At 40.8% G+C, this 18,952-nt stretch overlaps 1 protein-coding gene across 1 annotated transcript in view; it reads left to right on the top strand.

Moving 5' to 3' along the window:
- LOC113406021 (pseudouridine-5'-phosphatase-like) overlaps positions 1-18,952 on the top strand; it is a 149,585-nt gene that overhangs the window by 61,466 nt on the left and 69,167 nt on the right. The window contains exon 3 of the mRNA XM_026648098.1: positions 16,914-17,143. Within this exon, the coding sequence (XP_026503883.1) occupies positions 16,914-17,143 (230 nt within the window). The remainder of the gene's footprint in view (positions 1-16,913; positions 17,144-18,952) is intronic.

Below are 18,952 nucleotides of genomic sequence, written 5' to 3'. Positions count from 1 at the left end.
CAGTCTGCTCCACTCTCCTTATGTGGAATGAGTATTTTATTTTCCTTGGGCACATTTTTGTGCTCAAAAGCTACAAAGATTTCTATTGAAGAATTGCTTTCATAGTCTTAAAGGATTATGATCAAATCAACTAGAAATCCAGTCAAGTTGCCAGAGGTCTGAATGGTAATGTTAGTTTTTCTTTGATTAAAAAGGGTGATGAAATCTTGAAGAGCTTTAGTTTGGTCTGACATCAGATTCAATGTAGGAGTTACAAATGATTTGGAAATAGAGATAGGCAGCCTTTGCACAAAGAGGTTACATTTATCTTCAAGTTTCCCATTCATGCACAATTGGATATGACTCATGTAAGATATGGGTAACACACACTTGGTTAAGTACCCTAAACAGTGCAGTGTGTATTTATGGTCTGTGTTATTTTTTCTCAGCAATCTCTGCTTCCTTCCAGTACGTCCACTGTGTTTATAGGCTGCTTGTTTTGTTTTGGGTGTCCTAGCATCAGCGTAAAATGGACTAGAGTTATAATCTCTGAAGAGACTCAGTTTTGGTATTTCAGGAATCAGGAGCCTAGTCCACCTCACGCTGGGTATGTCTACACTACGGGATTACTCCGAATTTACAGAGTTCGATTTTTGGCAACCGATTGTATAAAGTCGAGTGCATGTGGCCACACTAAGCACATTAATTTGACGGTGTGCGTCCATGTACCGAGGCTAGCGTCGACTTCCGGAGTGTTGCACTGTGGGTAGCTATCCCATAGCTATCACATAGTTCCCGCAGTCTTCCCCGCCCATTGGAATTCTGGGTTGAGATCCCAATGCCTGATGGGGCAAAAAACATTGTCGCTGGTGGTTCTAGGTACAGCCTCACCCCTCCCTCCGTGAAAGCAACGGCAGACAACCGTTTCACACCTTTTTTCCTGGGTGAACTGTGCCGATGCCATACCACGGCAAGCATGGAGCCCGCTCAGCTCAAGACAGCAGTCATGAACATTGTAAACACCTCGCACATTATCGTGCAGTTTATGCTGAACCAGAACCTGAAAAACCAGGCGAGGAGGAGGCTGCGACTGCAGCGCAGCGACGAGAGTGATGAGGACATGGACATGGACACAGAATTCTCTCAAACCGTGGGCCCCGGCGCTTTGGAGATCATGCTGTTAATGGGGCAGGTTATAACCGTGGAACGCTGATTCTGGGCCCGGGACACAAGCACAGACTGGTGGGACTGCATAGTGTTGCAGGTGTGGGACAGTTCCCAGTGACTGCGAAACTTTTGCATGTGTAAGGGCACTTTCATGGAACTTTGTGACTTGCTTTCCCCTGCCCTGATGTGCCAGAATACCAAGATGAGAGCAGCTCTCACAGTTGAGAAGCGAGTGGCAATAGCCCTGTGGAAGCCTGCAACGCCAGAAAGCTACCGGTCAGTCGGGAATCAATTTGGAGTGGGCAAATCTACTGTTGGGGCTGCTGTGATGCAAGTAGCCAAAGCAATCACTGAGCTGCTGCTACCAAAGGTAGTGACTCTGGGAAATGTGCAGGTCATAGTGGATGGCTTTGCTGCAATGGGATTCTCTAACTGTGATGGGGCGATAGATGGAACCCATATTCCTATCTTGGCACAGAGCACCAGGGCAGCCGGTACATAAACCACAAGGGATACTTTTCAATGGTGCTGCAAGCACTGGTGGATCACAAGGGACCTTTCACCAACATCAATGTGGGATGGCCGGGAAGGGTTCATGATGCTTGCGTCTTCAGGAACACTAATCTGTTTAAACGGCTGCAGCAAGGGATTTACTTCCCAGACCAGAAAATAACCATTGGGGATGTTGAAATGCCTATAGTTATCCTTGGGGACCCAGCCTACCCCTTAATGCCATGGCTCATGAAGCCATACACAGGCAGCCTGGACAGTAGTCAGTACTCAACTACAGGCTGAGCAAGTGCAGAATGGTGGTAGAATGTGCATTGGGACGTTTAAAGGGTCGCTGGCGCACTTTACTGACTCGCTCAGACCTCAGCCAAACCAATATTCCCATTGTTATTGCTGCTTGCTGTGTGCTCCACAATCTCTGTGAGAGTAAGGGGGAGACCTTTATGGCGGGGTGGGAGGCTGAGGCAAATCGCCTGGCCACTGATCACGCGCAGCCAGACACCAGGGTGATTAGAAGAGCACACCAGGAAGCGCTGCGCATCAGAGAAGCTTTGAAAACCAGTTTCATGACTGGCCAGGCTACGGTGTGAAATTTCTGTTTGTTTCTCCTTGATGAAAACCCGCCCCCTTGATTGACTCATTCTCTGTAAGCAACCCACCCTCCCCCTTCGATCACAGCTTGCTTTCAAAGGAAATAAAGTCACTATCATTTAAAAATCATGTATTCTTTATTAATTGATTATAAAATGAGGGAGAGAACTGACAAGGTAGCCTGGGTGGGGTTTGGGAGGAGGATAGGAGGGAAGGAAAAGGCCACTTCAAAAGTTCAAAATAATGACAGCCTTTTGCTTGGGCTGTCCACTGGGGTGGAGTGGGAGGGTGCACGGAGCCTCCCCCTCACCCCCCGCGTTCTTACATGTCTTGGTGAAGAGGCTATGGAACATGGTGAGGCTGAAGGGCGGCTATACAGGGGCTGCAGCGGCACTCTGTGATCCTGCTGCCATTCCTGAAGCTCCACCAGACGCCAGAGCATGTCCGTTTGCTCACGCAGCAGCCCCAGTGTTGCATCCCGCCACGTCTCATCTCGAGCGTCCCTCCTCTCCTCATGTTCGTCCCTCATGGCCTCACGTTCACTGGCAGTTTTCCTGTACTGGGATACCGTGCCCTTCCACTCATTCAGATGAGCTCATTCATCGCGGGTCGATTGCATGATTTCCGAGAACATTTCGTCTCACGTGCGTTTTTTTCGCCGCCTTATCTGAGATGGCCTTCGGGACGGAGGAGAGAGGCTTGAAAAATTTGCAGCTGCAGGAGGGAGGGAAAAAAGGGAGAGAAGTATTTAAAAAGATACATTTTACAGAACAATCCCCCCCCCCACACACACACACTTGGCTAACGGCAGGGAAGGATTTCTTTTCAGCCACAGGCAAACAGACCAGTAGGAACGGCCACCTCTGTCCCCTTAATTAAATTCCAGTATTTCAACCAGGTTACCATGAACGATATCACTCTCCTGAGGATAACACAGCAAGATAAAGAATGGATGTTGCTTGAATGCCACCAAACACCAGGACCATACGCTGCCAGGCTTTGTCATGCAATGATACCAGATTACTTGCTACTAGCATGGCGTGGTCAAGTGTCCTACCATGGAGGATGGAATAAGGCTGCACTGCTCAGAAACCTTCTGCAAAGGCTTTTGGAGTACCTCCAGGAGAGGATTTCCACTCCATCCCCAGACACATTAACAGACTTTTCCAGTAGCTGTACTGGCCGCGAATGCATCCCAAGTCCGCAGGGCAAATTAATCATTAAAAAACGCTTGCTTTTAAACCATGTTTTATATTTACGAAGGTACAGTCACCAGAGGTCCCTTCCATGGCTTCATGGTCTGAGATACCGCCTTGGGAGGGTTGGGAGGGTACTTCAGTGAGGCTGAGAAAAAGATCCTGGCTGTTGGGGAGAACGGAGTGCTGTGTGCTCTCCGCAAGCTCGTCCTCCTCCTCCTCATCTTCCCCGTCTGCAGAATCCTCAGGCATGGCTGAGATTACCCCCTCCTCGGAATCTACGGTTAGAGGTGGGGTAGTGGTGGCGGCCCCCCCTAGACTTGCATGCAGCTCAGCGTAGAAGCGGCATGTCTGTGGCTCTGACCCAGACCTTCCGTTCGCTTCTTTGGTTTTCTGGTAGGCTTGTCTGAGCTCCTTAACTTTCACGCGGCACTGATATGAGTCCCTATTGTGGCCTCTCTCCCTCATGCCCTTGGAGATTTTTTCAAATGTTTTCGCATTTCGTCTTTTGGAACGTAGTTCTGCTAGCACGGAATCCTCTCCTCATGTAGCGATCGGATCCAGTACCTCCCGTACGGTCCATGCTGGTGCTCTTTTTCGATTCTTGGACTGCATGGTTACCTGTGCTGATGAACTCTGCGTGGTCACCTGTGTTCTCCACGCTGGACAAACAGGAAATGAAATTCAATAGTTTGCGGGGCTTTTCCTGTCTACCTGGCCAGTGCATCCGAGTTCAGATTGCTGTCCAGAGCGGTCACAATGGTGCACTGTGGGATAGCTCCCGGAGGTCAATACAGTCGAATTGCGGCCACACTAACCCTAATTCGAAATGGCAATGTCGATTTCGGCGCTACTCCCCTTGTCGGGGAGGAGTACAGAAATCGATTTTAAGAGCTCTTTATGTCGAAGTAAATGGCTTCGTTGTGTGGATGGTTAATTCAATTTAACGCTGCTAAATTCGACCTAAACTCGTAGTGTAGACCAGGCCATAGCATAGGAGCAACATTTAGATTACTGTGGTGATGGATGTGGCATGAAAACCTAGTTAGAAAGAATGTTAGAGGGGCAGGAGCAGTGAAGACAGTAAGAGGGGTGAGAAGCAGTACAAGGAAAGGGTGTTGTAAGTATAATAGGGAGGGAAAGATGCACGCAGGCTGGGTGGGGGGAAGGCAAGATAATTGTAAAGGATGACAGAAAAGGGAAATAAAATGAGGGCGGGAAGAAGAGCTAGCACAGATGAACAAAATATCACAATAAGAATCAAAGAGCTATAAACAGAACATGTACAGTAGTATGATATTTCATGAGAAAACAAACAAAATTTAGGGTCAATAAAAAAAAATGGGAATTCTTTTCCATGACAAATTTGGAATGAAATTAAAAGTTTTAATTTTGTTCCATATTTTCCCTAAAATGTTTAGATTCAAAACAATTGAAACAAAAAATGTTCCTGTCAAATCAAAGGTAGGATGTTGCATTTAGTTACCTAGGCCTTTTTAAGAAAACAGTTCTTGTGACCAAAACTATTAATGCGTAAAGGTCCACATTAGGCTCTGAAATTCACATCTTACTGGTGTGAGGGGTGACGGGAAAGGAAGTGAGTTTCCATCTTTGCTCTGATAGATGTTTTGATTGGAGACAATTTCTGCAAGGCTATGCAGTGAACATTGATTAATACTGATACACGATGAACATGCTCAGAAGTGATTTTTTTTCAATTTATAATTTCATTTAGCACTTTTTTTTTTCAAGCCTAGCAAAGTACAGACTCTCTATTAAGAACTACACTTATGCAACAGTTCACCTTTTAAACTTTGGCCATTTTTGGTTTAACCCTCTTCAAACAAGTGTGATTTGTATATAGTCTCTATTTTGTCTTTCCTGTGTGTTTGCCTGTCTGTGTATGTGTGTGTATAAATGACTGAAAGGAATTAGTTTAAGCAAATTAAATAAATATATATATTTAGCAAAAACCATATATGAGTCCAAAAGTTGAATATTTTGGAAACTTAGCATGTATAAACACTGAGTTATAATGGAAACTGAAGCTACCTTAACTCTAGTGATAGCTACTGTTGTTAGTTGTAAATACCAGGCTATCATAACATATTTCCCAATTGCATCAATATGAGAAAAATAGCACATGCGAGCATTGTCTTGTTTTGTCATGTGATTGTTATATAACTATTCTGATTGCTTTAAAAATCAGAAGGGATTGCAGGGGGAAGGAGAAGCAAAGATTAATAGGTAAGGTGTAAAATAGAATATTCTTTACTAAATTACATCTCTACATTCCATAAACATCTCAAAGTATATATAAAAGCAATTTAAAGTTACCTATTTTTGTTTGTTTTAAAGAAGGATTTGCTTTTTTGTTTGTTTTTTAAAAAAAAGAACAAATCAAGGAGAGAAAATAAAACATTCAGACAAGTTTAAGGTAATGTGAAGGCTTCGACATTTTTCATGCATATAGCCTGAGGCTTCCTGTAGTTGCTCAGTTTCACCTTTCACCTGAATCTGAAAATATTTCTGGCTTAATCTGTGAAAATTCCCTAGTGAATGGTTTGCTTTAATTGACTACAGTTGGTGCTTGTATTTTAATTGAAGAGCAGTAATATTTTGAAATGATTGTTTTAACTGATAGTGGGGGGGGGGTAAGTGGGGTAGATGCTATAGTATTTGTTGTTCTGGCACAAAGTAAAAAAACAAACAAACTGAAAGACCATATTATAATTTGAGTCTCTCTATCATTGTAATTTTTCTGTCTATAACAAAACTTGTTTAGAAGTGTACAGGAAAGTTAAACTTGTAAGTGTGACCAGATGTTCCAGATTGCCTGAAACTATTTCAGAATTGTTTCACTGTCCTAGATGATTGTCAGCTGGATGCCCTAAAGGGTTACTTGTCAAGAATGACAGGCCCAAAACCGAACCCACCTTGAGAGATTTTTTTTTTCTTCTAATTGTCCTTCCTGGTTCCAGAAAATATCACAGTTGCAACACTGACTTCAACCAGTTTCCAGTTTTTCTTCTGGAGACCCAACAGCAGACCTACAGTACGGGGTTTCTTCGGAATCGCAAAATGCTCAAAGCTCAATATTATTGCATATTTCAATGCCCTGTTGGCCCCCACCGAAGGAGTGAACAGGTGGTGCAAAGTAATCGCGTGTTGTGATATTCATACAGTGATTTGCTATCCAATGAATACAACTGTTCGTTTAATTTGGGTCTTCTGACCTAAAAAGGAGTTGTCCTCAGTTTTGAAGGTTAATATGGGGAATAGTACCTTCTCCGTTTTCCCTGATTTCTCTTAGCTTAAGCTTCAAAAGGGTCCCTGGAATTTGCATTAATTTTTAAGGAATTTTACTGCAGGAAAGTTCATATTATTCTTGTAGGAATCTTAGCAGATTGTTGCTCAGAAAATATCTGATTGATTTACATTTAGAAAAGATTAGAGAATTGAATGAGTAGGCCCAAGAAGAAACCTCTGAAAAACACCAGAAGATAAGAATATCTGTTTCCTAAGCAGGTCCTTTGTATTTAGCACTTATTCCTACAAATACTTGTTCCATTTACATTAAAATAAACCTCTACCCCGAATTAACGCTGTCCTCGGGAGCCAAAAAATCTTACCGCATTATATGTGAAACCGCGTTATATCGAACTTGCTTTGATCCTCCTGAGTGCACAGCCCTGCCCCCCCCAGAGCACTGCTTTACCGCGTTATATCCGAATTCGTGTTATATCGGGGTAGAGGTGTAAAAGTGGAAATTATTTTTTTATTCTCTCTGGCAATTTTGGTACTGTCTTTAGTGTCACATTCTGAATGTGTCCAGTTGGCAAAGATAGCAGTGACCAAAGAAAATATGAAATAAATTACTTTCCACCTTGTCAATTTTTGGATAAGCAATGGGAGTTTGCCATTGATTTAAATGGAGCCAGGAATTTTTGACTTAGTTTTTACATCAGAATGAGTAGATGACATCACATGGCTTTAAAGCATGACAACTGACTACATATAAAAGGCCCCATACAAAATAATAGCATAGGATCCCTAGAACAATCAGGGTGGGACATGCTGTCTCCAGCCAAGCCATAATAGCTTCTTTTTTTTTTTCTGGAACTTCTTCAGTGTATGTTGTCAGTGATCAATGAAAGTAAAAAGTAAAAGAGGACACAGTAGCAGTATCTTGTTCAGTACAAACTATCCCTAGGTTGTCAACTGATTGAACTAATTATTGTCACCAAGGTTGCAGCTGAATCCAGTAAGACTGAAGAGAAGCATCAGGGAAATAATGGGGAAAAGACTGCTTTAATTTGTGCTTTTTTTGTATTTTATCTTATATTTTTCCTAAACTTTCAAAATGAAAATGCTGAGCTATTTTTGTAGGAAGTCTCTGTTTTCCCAATACCTGTATCCTGTCAATTTGGTCTTTTTTGTTGGTTGTTTATTTCAGAGTTGTTAATTTCATTGACATCTGTGATTAATCAGGATTTAAAGATGCTGACATCTGAAGTTGATCCTTGTCCATCTCAGCTTAATTAACTAAGATCAGTTTACAATTTTATTTTTTTTATTTATTGATTTTGCTCTTCATCTTCTACCCAATGGTCAAAAATGCACAACCATTACACACAATATTTATTTTCTATTTTAAAAGAAAGGGGTGGGAAAAAAGGAAGCAAGAAAAATTAACAATAGAACTTTCCAGTTATTTGGAAAACATGGTACATTCATAGATACAAAATTACAGTAAATTGGGATATGTCCTTCAGATAAAGTTTCCTCTTTTGTGATATACTGCATCATGCTTTTATGTTTTGTGTACCATGCCATACCACACAGTAAAATACATGGTACTCTATCTACCACCATGGTTGATTAATAGAGGACATTAATTTGAAGGAGCACAACTGGATTGCATTGAATGGTCTTTATGTATTCCCTTCATTTAGCCTGCTAACTGTTAACTTATGATGATCTGATCCCTGGTCTTCTGATGCAAATTGGAATTATTAAATATTGTCGCTTCAAATATTGTCTAAAGAGGATTAAATGTAAATCCCTGGCTAAATAATCAATGCAGGAGACTCCATAAGAGGAAGAGATGTAGAAAGCATAATAAGCATCCCAAAATTCTACCTACACTACTTGATTATTTGCTTGTATTTTAGAATATTAATATATACAAAACTGAACAGACAAAATATTTAAAGTAAGATTGCTACTGTGTATGTATACCAAGGAATGTTAGTTTTATTTGTAAAATAAAGTAAATAGTTTAAAATGTGAAAATGATTAGTAATGGAAAGCTAGATAAATATTCAAATACAGTAGTAGTTCATGCTTTTTTAAACAAATGTAAATTAGTAAAATATCATTATCATACAAGGTTCCAAAAGCGACCTTAACTTTGCCCCATATAACCACTTGCTGTCCATCTAACAAGGTTTTGTTTAGTGCAGCTGCATCTGTAGAAAAGTTTGAAATTGTTCATTACACATACAATTGTAATACCTGCTTACAGACATTTTGCTTTCTTTCTCACCTCTGTGGTAAATAAATAATATAGTAGCCTAGGTCTGAATTCCGAAGCCTATTTGTGTAGAGTGGATTGGCTAAAGATGGACAAAAGGTCTGTTGGAAGATGTTCTGCTTAACTTTCATTTATTTTTCTCACTATCTTCTTAGTTAAGTAAACCTGGTTTTACTAACAATATTTGTTTAACTGGCTGTTACATCGGGATGAATATGTGAGCCAATCTCTGAAGGGTGACTAGACCTGGATGCACTTAAAGGCCATCTCCTGGGAGTGCTTCAAGCATCTGGCTGTGTCACTTAGGAGATGGAGGAAATAGAAAGACCTTAGCGGGAGGAGAGCAGATGGTGGGCCCCTAAGTTAGAGGTTAAAGATCATGAGTTCACATGAATTTTCAGCATGTGATTTGGTGGTAGTAGGGTAGTATTTGTTTTTGGCATGACTGTAATTTGTTTAACATTAAGAAATGTCCAGGTTTTGTTTGAAGATCAGCGTAAATGGGAACATAATGTCAATTATTCATAGTTTGGTGGGAGGCTTCTTATAATTTTAATATAATTTAATTTCCTATTTGGCACTTGTTTTAACTTTTTCTATAAAATAATAATAATACAAGAAAGATACGAAAAAATTATATCTTCCCAGTAAAATACTTTATGGCTGAATCAATGTAATACTTGCACTGTTACTTGAATATGGTAATACATTGTAAATAATCACCCAGTGTTAACTGATTCATATACAAATGGATTTTGTTGGTCTGGATCTTTTGTAAAACATCCTGAAGGAAAAATAAGAGTGGTGAAAACTTCTGTTAGCATAATTTTTTCCACTGTTACAGTGTCAGGAGCACACACTAATTTGCAGCTGCACTTAGATACACAGCACACTTTTTTTTAAATATAGCTGTTTTTTCCTAATGTCTTATTTTTGGAACCTACCTGCATTCTTGGATGTAGAGTCTAGTATGCTAACCAGTTATTAAAAAACAAATTAAGTAACCAATACAAATAGGGTAGCTATACATAGATAGCTATGATCTAGCACAGAGGTTCTCAAACTTTTTTTTTTGCGGACCACTTGAAAATTGCTAAGGGTCTCGCCGGACCACTTAATGATCTTTCCAAATGTTGTTTGTACCATTAGCTAACTATTGTAAAGCACTTTGGATAAAAGCGCTATATTAAAAAAAAACTTAATGATAATTCGCTTTTTTGTTCTACAAATAAAAGCACACAACTCATATTTTAATAACAGTAGTCTTACCTTTCTAATGTGATGGATGTGCCCTCTCTCCTCTGCCGCGGCAGCCACCGAGCTGGGCTGGGAAGGAGTGGGGGGGGTCTCTCCCTCTCTCCCCCACCGCAGCCGCCCCTGAACTGGGGCTGAGAAGGAGGGCCGTCTCTCCCCGGCAACTGCAGCCCTGGAGCTGGAGAAAGTCACCTCTTTCTCTGGCCGCTGCAGCACTGCATGTCCCAAATCCCCCCCCCCCACCCTCTCTTCTCACCCAACTGCCCCCTCCCACCTACCCCCTATTCCCCACAAGGCCACAACTTCACCTTACATGTGCGTCTTCTCCAAGGTCCAGGCACCTAATTAGTGGAGCCACGCCTGCGTGGCTCCACTAATTAGGTGGGTGGCCCTTCATTCTTTTGTGTGCAGCCGCCCAGGCGCGCACCTTAGAGGGAACTATCTGCAGACAACCTGAACGGAGCTCAGTTTGGACCACAGTTTGAGAACCTCTGATGTAGCAGTATCAGGCTCCCTTAGAACTAGTAAAATCAAAATGCAAAGGGGGAAGAATCATACCATGACATGTGCCCTAGGGGGATTTGAGAAAGAACCCTGAAGAGGTAACCTTTCCACAACAGTGCTTTTCTTTAGCCAACTGGCTCTAGGGAAAATTGAGTACACATACCCTGTGACTCCTCAGCTGAAACTGTGATGCCATGGGATTGAAGAAAATAAGCCACTTGAAGAGATCACAAATTGGGGAAAATTAGCCATTTGATAAATAGGACACATGGAATAGGGGCAGACCTAAAAATTGCAAAGTCATTGGACATATTTCTTTACAGGAACAACTCTTCTACTTGTAAAATGCTATAGGTTATTTACATTAAATCACATTTGAAGTAAAACTTCTGGTTATAACATAAGAAGCAGTTTAAATATCTGTTTTCTCACATTAGTGGTGGCTCTGACTTCACATACATTTTCAGAAACAAAAGTTAATTTCTATTTATAATTGCATTTCATTGAGATAACAGAATATGACATTTTTCAGAGGAAAGGGTGCTACTTTTTTTTGTTAGTGTAGGCATTTAAAGGGACACAGCTAGGTTTTTACATTAATGCTTCATTGATTTTAAAGAAGGAAGTTTACACTTCTGTTCATGCTTTTATTTCTGTCTAGAAATGTAACGAGAAAGGTGAATTCATTTGCATAGTAAAGACTATCTTCAAAAACAATGAAGCTAGAAACTTCAATTATTAACTGACTGGCTGGATTCTGGAGAACACAGAAAAAATCTGTGGAGAGGCACATCTACAGATTAATTGAGTTTCCAGATGGATGGATTAGTTGATTGACTGTTTGCTAATATATCCACTTTTCTAACAGTAAGAGGAGTTCCGGTTCCTGAAAATTGCTGGGCATATGGCTACTTGGGAGGGGGTTGGGGAGGATGTATTGCAGGCAGGACCGTTGTTTTTATAGACTGCCAAAAAATGTCTCAGATGGCTGTAAATGGCATGTTGTAACAAGATGCTATAAACAAAATGTCAGATTTCTTAATATTGCATCATAAATTGTTGTGAGTGTTTGTATGATGGGGGAATAATAAACAAACAAATATTGTCTACCTGATTGAGTATGCAGCTAGCATAGAGAAATAGATTCCATTGTTCCTCTACAATCAAACTTGAGTTGTCATGCCCTCAGCCCCGTAATTATCCATTATCTAAAATGTCAGCCAAGGTGGGAATGATGGGAGTTGATGCCAAAAGTGTCATGGTTTTTTTCTTTCTTTTTTGGAATTTTAAGACACAGTGACTGAAAGATTAGTTTAGTATATTGGTATTTGGAAAATGAAGCTAGAAAAATACAAGGGCTGTGTATATGTCTTTCCAACACTATGAAGACCCATTTCTAGCCTAGGTAGGTCACAAGATATCGGAACTTAAATGGGTCTCTGGCCTATGTGTGTACCAACATCGGCCTCAGGTAAGTATACATTTGGAGAAGGTATTCCACGTTTTTTGGAGAAGTGAAGGAAATTTACTGCTGGCAAGTTTATTTTAACAAAAAAAAAAAGTCTGTTTTAAAGCTGCTTGGGGCCTGGTTATTCCTGGTGAAGAAGAATTAGTAGACAAAGTATAGATGAGGTGGTCAGTTTTAGGATAAGTGCAACTTATCACATGAATATCACCACCCAGCAACTCACTCTTTTACAATTTTTCATTAGTTTTCCTATGATTAACTTTTCCATTTTCTGTGTCTGTCATCCCTTCCATTCTCATACTCTGTCCCTCAGTTTATCTTTTACTCCCTCCCTCTGCATCTCAGCATCTCTCTGTGTCTGTCACTCACCTCAGGTTAGGGAATAGAAATGGGATTGTTAGAGTCACAAGGTGGGTGAAGTATTATCTTTTACTGGATTATATTCTGTTGGTGAGATAGACAAGCTTTCAAGTTTCCAGAGAGCTCTTTTTCAGGTCTGGGAAGTGTACTCAGAGTGTCATAGCCAAATTCAAGGCGGAACGGATTGTTTAACAAAAGTAGTTAACACTTTTTTCAAGGGACCATTCAACTTGAAAGGGCCTGTGAACATCCCTCCAGTCATAGGGAGGAAAGAAAGGTGGGTGGGAAGGCATTTTGGGGGATTGGAATGGGATTGTCAGTTTAATATAAATTTGGGATTCTCTCCATTCCCCTCTGTGTCACATCCCTTTTCTTTTTTCTCTCTCTTTCCATCTTTCCCAGGTATTTGCTTTTAGGTTTCCCAGTCTCCCCACTTACCTCTTCAATTCACTTTTCCTCCACCCCTTGTAAAGAGCTGCAGTGAAGAAAATTCCATGGGAAGCAAAAGAAACATAATATGACATGGGAGGGCCAGAGGGGGAGAGAGAAGTGACCAGAAAGGGGAAGGTTTCTGGCTGAACAGTTGAATACACAGCACTTTTTTCTACCCATGGAAGCTTCCAAGATATTGGACCTTAAAATATCTTATTGTTATGCATCGTATATTAGGCATTTTCATCTAATGTTTTAATATAATTTTCCTTACCCTGAGCATGTGGTGTAGTTGAATTCATGGTATTAAATAATTTGTCGTTATGGGTGAAGATTAATTTAAAATTGTACCAATACTTTTGTTTTAAACTAAAACATTCATTTCCCCCTCTGTGAAATATTTGACAAATACAGACTATGACTATATGATATGACTTTATTGGCACGCTTTTGAGATTATCTGTTTAACACACTCATGGCTTTGTCAGTCATGACTAATGCAGCCATCCCAAACACATGCCAATAAAAGCTTTATACCAAACAATCATGTATACTGTTTATACTATGTATTATACAGAATATTTTTTTACACATTTGGGAAGGGTTCCCAAACAACCCGAAACCACCTCGCCTTCACCCATCAACCAATAACCTCTCTGCATTCCTGGAGTTCAGTACATTCGCTCATCAGGAGGTTTGACATATGAAAGGAGTCTCGACCCAAGACGGGAGAATCCGAACCATGGCGTCCCTGGCTTGTGAAAGAAAGCCATGAGCAAGTGGTGCCACTCCTGTCCAACGTTGTGAACACCTCATTCAGAGAAGGAATCACCCCTTTCTGCTTCAGCACACACTAATCTGACCAACACAGAAAAAAACCACCCTGTATACAACAACCAACTGCTGTCCAGAGTCGAACTTTCTGTTCCTGGACAAGCTCAGAGAATCTACTCAAAGGACAACATCAAGCTCATCTAATTGGAGCGAATATAGTAGGCCCACCTAAATCTGGACAAAGATTGTCAGTGCAGGAGATGGAACTTTCACAGTGGGCCAGCTCAATAATTCTCACTTAGGGAGAGGATGGGAAAACAAACACATGACAGATGTTAGTCACAGTGCTTAATTAAACTACTAGAAAGTACTCAGATCCTGTGTTGATAAGAACCTTAATAGAGTAGTGTACTTTGTGTAATTGGAAATATTTTTTCATATCCCTTCACCTTGCTTACCACATGCTTAATTGTACAGAATTTGAAAGGCGACATAATCTAAAAATTATTGAAAATAGCAATTTTATATACAGAAAAGCTGTGAGTGGCCTTGGATTGAATCTTATCCATCCTGGACTTCTAGGAGTTGTTTGTTTTCTGTGGGGAGGGGAGAATGGAGATGCAGATTTCTTCTAATGGGCTTATTTTATTTTCTTCTTTCTCTCTGTCTCTCTTTTTAAAAATAGTGACTATTTGAAGCTGCTAATAGTTTTGAAATGTAGAATAAATTCTGTTAGAGTTGGATTAGTGGGGAGAGGGCAAGTGAGGCTATGAGAAATGAATGATGCCCTATTCATTCTATTGATGTGCAGGTTATTATATGGACATCACTGCCACGTGTGTGTATAAACATTATACATGTATTGTTTAGCCATGTATTGTTTATATACATACATACAGTAAAAGCTTTTTTATCTGGCATGTTGGGAGAAATGGGGGGGTGTGTGTGCCAGTAAGTGAAATATGTTGGTTAACTAAGAGGAAAGGAGTTTGGGTGAGGGGATGAGAACCGCAGCCAATGGGAGCTGTGGGAACAGTGCTCGGGGTAGGGGCAGCGCACAGAGCCACCTGCCACAGGTCTGCCTAGGAGTAGCCGGGACAGGTCGCTGCTTGCAGGGAGCCACCCGAGGTGAGCGCCCCTTGGATCCACCACCCCAAGTCTTGTCCCGCGCCCCAACCCACTGCCCCGAGCCCCCTCCCATACCCAAACTCCCTCCAAGAGCCCATGCCCCACACCCCGTCCTGTGCCCCTCGTCACCCCCCCACTCCGAACCCCTTGTGGCCATTCCTTTGCCTAGGAGCAGCAGGGACATGTCGCCGCTTTCAAGGAACCACGCAGAGCCAGGTAGGAAGCCTGCTGGCCCCGTGCCAACCGGATTATAAACCAGACTTTCTATGAATATTAGACATGCCGGTTTATAGAGCTTTCCAGTTGGCACAGGGCCGGATAACACAGATTTTACTGTATATACACTCACATACATACTATTAATGTTAATACCCCATAATATTGCTGAATGAGTTTTGCTGAATTGTCCAGATTTTGTGACAGTGAATACATGACTTATCAGAAAAGTGTCTATAGATAACTAATTTTTTCCTCCTCTGTTCATTAGTGCAGATAATAAACAATTCCCCCGTGTTTCATTTATTATTTTGGAGTACATTTCTTAATACTCTGTGGGCCAAATTTTCTTCTGGAGTGAATGGGAAAAATCTCCATTGAAACTGAGGATATTGGAACCATTTATGCTAGAAAATTTGGCTCCATGTTTTTTTGAAAGTCTTTCTTGATAGAAGGTCCTAACTAAAGCACCAAGGTCCCGTGTGAAGTCTGTTGGTTAAGTGCATTTTTTGAATACATTCCCTTCAAAAGTTCATTTTATTAATCTAATTTTATTAAATCTGCTAGCTTTTCTCTGATCTGCATTTAACCTTGGTGACTAACATCCTACAATTTGCTTGTATAGCTTCTTAGGATAATTTAGTAGGGACTATATCAATGCGTATCAAATTGCAGTATTGTAATCAAAAACTTAATTAGTCTCGGATTTAGCTATTTGAACAGGTAGGACTTTCCTCAATCAATTTTGTGCAGCAATTTAGAAAATGTTAATATTATTTTTATTACTTAATTTGAATCTATTAAGCACTGTAGCTTTGTTTTGCATCTTTGTTGGTTGGGAAGTCTTGGGCAAACCACATCATTCTGTCTTTATTAGTTGTTGAGTAAATCACGATAGGTCTATCAGTTAAAATGGAACTGTAGTTTAATATTGTCACAATAACACATTGTGTCATGTTACTTTTCCCTGAGTCTATAAAAGTGAAGAAACTAAAAAGTACTTGCCTTGTAATTCTTCTTTGAGGATATCAGACAACTACTCTGGCCTTTTGTTCATGCTTATCCCCACTACAGAGGATATGTTGGAGCTCTGCCACCCTGATTTTCCACTGAGGTGAGGTCCTTCAGGGATTTTACACCACCAGTATAAGTTAGAGCAGCCTTCCAGGCTTCTCTAATTCATGCTAATCAATTATGCAGAATGAGGGAACTGTATCCAGCTCATTGATGGCTGAAGTACCCCCCTCCCTTCTTACTCGTGTAGCTAAGACAAGGGGAATTGAATCTAGTAGCTTTGGAAAAAATCAGTATTTGATTCAAGAATAATTATCTGCTGTTATCTTGGTAAACACCCTTTGATTTTTCTGATGACCAAAAATATTTCACACTTAGGGTTTGTCTACACTGCCATGTGAGGTGTGACTTCAGCATGTGTAGACAAACCATGGCTTGCTCAAATAACAATGGCAGTGAAGCCACGACAGCAAGGGCGAGCCGCAAAAGTAAGTACACAGGGTCCCTGGCAATCTTCCTCAGCCTGTGGTGCTGCCCAGGCTGCTGTGGCTTTGCTGCTATTGTTATTCAAATTAGCTAGATCAAAGGTAGCTCAGGTATGTCTACATATGCTGTAATTACACCTCTGGTTGCAGTGGAGACAACCTTAATAAAAATTCCTTTCAAGAATGACTGAGGACAAATGAATCCTTATTATATTCAGTAAAACGACTTCATTATGATACAGCCTGAAGTACTGTAAATAGGACATGAATATTAAAATACATGTTAATTTGCCTTTCAGGAGTTGAAAAGCTGATCCGCCATCTACACCAACACAATGTACCTATAGCTATTGCCACTAGCTCAGCCGGAGTGACATTTCAGATGAAAACAAGCAAACACAAAGACTTCTTTAGTCTATTTCATCATATTGTGTTGGGAGATGACCCAGATGTGAAGAACAGCAAACCACAGCCTGATGCATTTTTAGTTTGTGCAAAGAGATTTCATCCTCCTCCTCCTCCAGAAAAGGTAGGGATGGAATTAGCTGAAAAGTCAGCAATAAACAATTCAGAATACATTTTGATTTTTTAAAATTTGTTGTTTAATATGACAAGTTTTGAGATTGAGATTTAATAGCAAATTAAAAATACTCATGGGGGAATTCTGCACCGCTGCACAATACAGAAATTTGCAGAAACTAATGTGCACGCAGAATTTCCTTTCCCCCACAGAAATGGGCTGCAGTGCTGCTGGCTGCCAGTGGGGGCCGCTGGACCTGGCAGAGCCTAGCTCACACATAGAAGACACTGCCAGGGAGGAGAGGGAGGGATCTAGAGGGTTCCCAGCAGCTGCAGTTCTCCACACACCCTGAGGGAACGAGAGAGCAGTGTGCAGGAAACTCCACACAAGCCTGGAACATAGCATCAGGCTGTTTCTCCCTCTGGATCCCTGGACTCTGAGGGATATCGGGGCGGGTGTCTGGGCTGGGGGAGACACAAGTGGGTGCTGGGGAGGGTGGTCTGGGGGGCCCCATGGCTGGGCTCCAGGGGATGTATGTGCAGGTATCTGGACAGCAGGGCCCCTGCAGCTGAGCTCTGGTGGGGCGGGGGTAGGGAGGCAGTTTGCGAGTATCTTTGCTAGGAGGGGCTCTGGGGGCAGGAGGAGTGCAGGTGTCTAGCCCCCTGGCTGGACTCTGGGAGGAGGAAGAGAAACAGAAACTGGGTTGTCATAGGAGTTTCTTTAACTCTCTTCTAGGGGAATTTTTTGTGTGTGTCTGTATTGTTACAGACATACTTGCTGATAGGTATTTTGGAAAAAAAAAATTACCAAAATAATTGAAACTGGCGTCATCATGTAGTGTTATTTTGACAAATAACATTTGCAGAATTTTAAAATATTGTGTACAGAATTTTTATTTTTTTGGCGCAGAATTCCCCCGGGAGTTAAAAAAACAACCACACAGCATTCTTTGTCCCTGAAGAAATGTATACTGTAGAAGCAGAAAATTATTTGAAAGTGTCCTGTTCGTTCAGTATACAATGTTTTATAATGCAAATTACATTTGATTTACTGCATGGTACTGTGAAGTAACAGGAAACTTCAATGATTTCCACTACATGTATAAATATGAAAGCTGAGCTTTTGTGCTCAAAGTTTAGAAACATTATTTAAACATAGGACAGTTTTCTTTTCAAACATTTGTGGCTTATTTACCTCTTAAATGTCTAAACATTAAAGATACATTTTTGTAAAGAGGATATAGATTTCCTTCATGCCATCTCTTCATCCTGCTTGCTGAATCTATGAGGTCATAATTCTTGGTTTATGATTTCAAAACCTAGCACTGAGAAATATCATTTGAAAAAGAAAAGATGTTTTCTTTCTCTTATACAGATTTGCTAAATTTCCAATTCAGAAACCTGTGAGGGTATATCTGAAAGAGAAATGGATACCTATTTAAGTAATATTGTCATTTCTATTTTAAATTAACACAATTTCGCTTTAAAATCATGCCTTTGTTCTTTTTTTCTGTTCTGCGTGAAATATGAAGCCTATAAAGAAGTTTTGAGATCCTAATTATTGCTGAGAAAATTGTTTCATAATTGTGATTTTTTTTTTAATCCAAACTCTGGTGTAGATGCTGGTGTATTGCTGGTCCACGGAGAACAATGTATATGTAGGCGTATTTGCAGCAGTTAGCTAATGTATTTCAACCTTTCCCTGAATGGACTCTCCATTTCATTGAAGCCCCTTATTTACATGGGCAGGAGTAGATAAATAAGTGAATAACTGTGTGTGTGTGTGTGTGTGTGTGTGTGTGTGTGTGTGTGTGTGTGT

This window comes from Terrapene carolina, unplaced genomic scaffold (assembly GCF_002925995.2).
Source record: "Terrapene carolina triunguis isolate 2854851 unplaced genomic scaffold, T_m_triunguis-2.0 Scaffold22, whole genome shotgun sequence".
Lineage (NCBI taxonomy): Eukaryota > Metazoa > Chordata > Testudines > Emydidae > Terrapene > Terrapene triunguis.
Note: the sequence above shows the minus strand (reverse complement) of the source record. Positions and strands in the feature narration are given on the sequence as shown.